The 3,632-nt window shown below is 40.0% G+C and overlaps 1 protein-coding gene across 2 annotated transcripts in view; it reads left to right on the top strand.

The window, feature by feature from the left end:
• Positions 1-229: 229 nt before the first annotated feature.
• Positions 230-3,632, top strand: part of Dio2 (iodothyronine deiodinase 2) — a 54,268-nt gene continuing 50,865 nt past the window's right edge. For both annotated transcript variants that reach the window (XM_013346939.2, XM_005343417.2), the window contains exon 1: positions 230-268. In XM_013346939.2, the coding sequence (XP_013202393.1) occupies positions 241-268 (28 nt within the window). In that variant the 5' untranslated portion in view covers positions 230-240. The remainder of the gene's footprint in view (positions 269-3,632) is intronic.

Genomic DNA, 3,632 nt, shown 5'->3' with positions numbered 1-3,632 from the left:
TCTCTCCCTCTTTTCCTCTGGCATAATTTTAACGTATATTTCAAAATACTACTTACAAATAAGTGCAACTCTGGTGACCTTAGGCTTTTTTGATAACCAAAGAGTGTTGTAAAGATAAGGGTCCCGATTGCCCAAACTTGAAGAGTGTCTTGCTTGTATCCTCCTTTCTAGGATATCTCTGTCACCTGTATTTGTGGATCTCTGAGTTGAAACCATGGTGTAACAGAAGCCCAGGATCCGATGCTGTCTTTGGACTCTAGAAGAGACAGTGAGTACTTGTACAGAATCCACTGATGGGAAGGGATTCGTACAAAGAGTTTGGGGAGCAGAGGCATGTTCTCACCATAAGTGTGGCTGTGGACATTGAACATGCATGCCATGGATTTCCCAGCTGGAGGTCTTACTAGTGTTTTTTTGATGACAACCTTGTCTGACAATAACTCTAAATGAAGTTGTGAAACCTGCGTAGAATGAAGTGAATAAAAAGCCCTAAACTCTTCAAGTTTGTAAAATTTCCTCATTATACAAGTCAAAACACAGGTATAGAGAGGCTAAACAACACCCCTTAGCTGTAAGTGAGAGCCAAGATTCAAATTGTAAGCCTCCTCTTTCTCTTGTATCTCAGAATTCCCAATTGGGGATAGCCTTCTCTTTGGACATCACTTAAACAGGATTTGTAAAGATAGTGGGATGAAAGTCATTGCTCATAGGAGCTCCTGCATTCAGCCTCAAACAGGATGATATATCTGAAAAAAGAAAGCTGAAAAACTGTTGACTAGCTGGGTAGAGGGAGCTAGACAAGACCCATGTGGAGCTGTGCGCTAAAGCGAGTTCTGAGTCAGAACTCCACAGCATCTTCAGATAGTACCTCAGCCCCAGATCAGATTAAATGAAGGGCTTCATGCATGCTGTCACTGGCTTTATCTGCTCAAGATGAATGTTCATGCATGTGTTGTGATTAGTCAGAGGATTAGCTTGTTCATAATTTATGTTGTAATGAGCTTAAAGCATCACAGGAGTAAATGCCAAATTCTATTGGCTCAGTCTTCAAAGCTGATCTGGAATATACCTACTGCTCCCTACCTGCACGGCTCCAGGTTACTGTAAAAGTTCCCTTACATTAGGTTATCTGTTCCCCCTTTATTCTACTCAACAGCCAAAGTAATCCCTCTAGAATTGTAACTAGACTGCAGCATGCTTGATCAGGGCCCTTGGGAAGAGCAGCTCCATTGCCTTTGCATGATGCTTCTTCCATGCCAAGTTCTCAGAAGGCTGCAAGGCTTTGGGAGGTTAGAACCCCTAAGGCCAGAGTCCTCTGTGACAACCCTCACTCTCTGCCTGAGTCACACTGGCTCCTTGCTATTCTCCACACCCAAAAGATGTGCTCACTGAACAGAACATTTCCATTTTCCTGACACATCGTTCTTGCTTCCACGGGCTCCTTTCACATCATCCTGGCCAGAAAGGACTTCTCCACTTCCCAAATATCTTCCTAGTCCCCAGCTTTACTTCATATATTACCTTGATATCTATGTCTTTGACTGACGTTTTTCATGAACTTTTAATATGAATACTATTTGGCTTCATGTTGTAGACTATTTGTTAACTTACTTAGGTTTGTTTTATTGTATGAATTCCCCAATATTATATAGGCTCTAAGAGTAATACTTTTAAACTAATTAATTAGTTAATTGTGTGTGTGTGTGCATGTGTGTGTATGTGTGTGGTGTAGGTCAGAGGACACTTCTCAGGAGTTAGTTCAGAAGTTAGTTCTCTCATGTTACCTTGTGGAATCTGGGGATGGAACTAAGGTCACCAAGCCTACAGGTGATGATGAGCAATCTGGATGGCCAAGGGGGAATTATTTTTTGTCTTATTCATTGTTCTGCTCTCTGTTCCTATACTGGGAGACATATAGCAAACACTCAGTAAATATCTTTAATAGCTTGAGGAATGGATGCAGCGTCCTGGAATTCTTGTAAGAGAAAAATCTTTTATCCTATGTGTAAGTTTGTTAGATCTCCATTATGCACTTAACAAATTTTTGCTAAACTTAAATGCTAGTTGCTAGAATTATAGACCCAAATCAGACAGTCTGTATTTGAGGAACTAGTCTTCCAAGGAAGAAATATAGGTAAGTGTTGTGAGAGAACGTGATAAATTAACAAAGACCAACAGAAGAAGGTGACCAAGTCAAAATAAATGATAAAATTGAACTTGGACTAAGGCAGACTTTCTAGGGGGTTTCTTGAAGAAGTGAGAATTCAGTTGATTGCTGAAAAATGCTTAAGACTTATCAGGAAGAGGATGCAGACAAGGACAATCCAAGCATGGGTATGACTGGAGAATGAACAGAAACCATTGGACTCACTGCTACTTCCTGGTTTCCTTGGTTGGCATTTTCATGTGTTCTATTGCTGGGAGACGTTTGTGAAGCACTTTCTGTGGTCTAGACATCATACATTTTCGGACATTAACTAAAGAAGCTTGTCATTTATTATCAGTCTGAAATTACATATCTCTGCTCTCAGAGGCAGGTTGCCTCCGTCTGAGATCTCAGGGTGTAATGAGCCTTCTTCCCTGAGAGAAGAACTGATGTGGGATCTTTTAAAACTGACATTCCATGTGGTCTGGATTTATCTAATTATCTTATCCAACAGTTTTCCATAGTGGGCAGCAATCTATCCTAGGAATGGACTTTGGACCAAAAGCTATGAGGTCCTGCTTGGGACTTGAATTTGTGATTTCAGAGTATCTAAACATTCTCCAATTTATGCTAGGGATAACCGAATGATTCATGCAGGATGTCACTGAAGGGTCCAGTGTGTATTTTCTTTGGATGAATGCTGGCTCGTTGGGGTGGCTTTTGGAACTGTGCTGGAACTTCCTACCAGAGTTGAACTTCAGCCTGCTGTTCTGGCCCCACATCAGCACTGACCCTTCCAAAATCACATTACGTCACAAAAGATCTCAAGCGTTTCTATTTTGTCTAGTTGGAACAACAAAAATTACAACCCAACTCAACCATGATAAAAAAAATGTACACTTGATTGTGCACATTGGTTTAAATCTTTGGGGACAACGCTCTTAGCATCCTCTCAGGAGCTTATTCTCTCAGAGTTCATGGTGACCAAATACACAGATTATTATGCAATGGTTAGATTTTAATGTTTGTGAGTTACATAGGGTTGACCCTTGTTGATACTTTAAGGGGAGAACCTCAGGGTATTCAAAAGGTCTCAGACATTACATTTTACTTATTTAACACAAGGACATTCAATAAAAGCCTCAAGTAAACAGATGGCCCAACCAAGCTCTTCTGTCTGACCAAGTTTGTTTATGAAGCCATTTTCCCTGATATCAATTATAAAAACGTCTCCGTAATCAATTACTACAGGTTTTTAAATATAAAACTCTGTCAAAAGTGTTTTCTACTTCCATCCATTTGCAAGCAAAATTCGAGAAGTCATTGTTTTTTACCTCTGAGTAGTACTCTAATGTATATATATTTCACACTTTCTTCAACCAATCTTCCATTGAAGGACATCTTGGTTGTTTCCAGGTTCTGGCTATTACAAATAATGCTGCTATGAACATAGTTGAACAAATGCTTTTGTAATATGATAGGGCAT

Source organism: Microtus ochrogaster, chromosome 1 (genome assembly GCF_000317375.1).
Source record: "Microtus ochrogaster isolate Prairie Vole_2 chromosome 1, MicOch1.0, whole genome shotgun sequence".
In the NCBI taxonomy this organism is placed as follows: domain Eukaryota; kingdom Metazoa; phylum Chordata; class Mammalia; order Rodentia; family Cricetidae; genus Microtus; species Microtus ochrogaster.
Note: the sequence above shows the minus strand (reverse complement) of the source record. Positions and strands in the feature narration are given on the sequence as shown.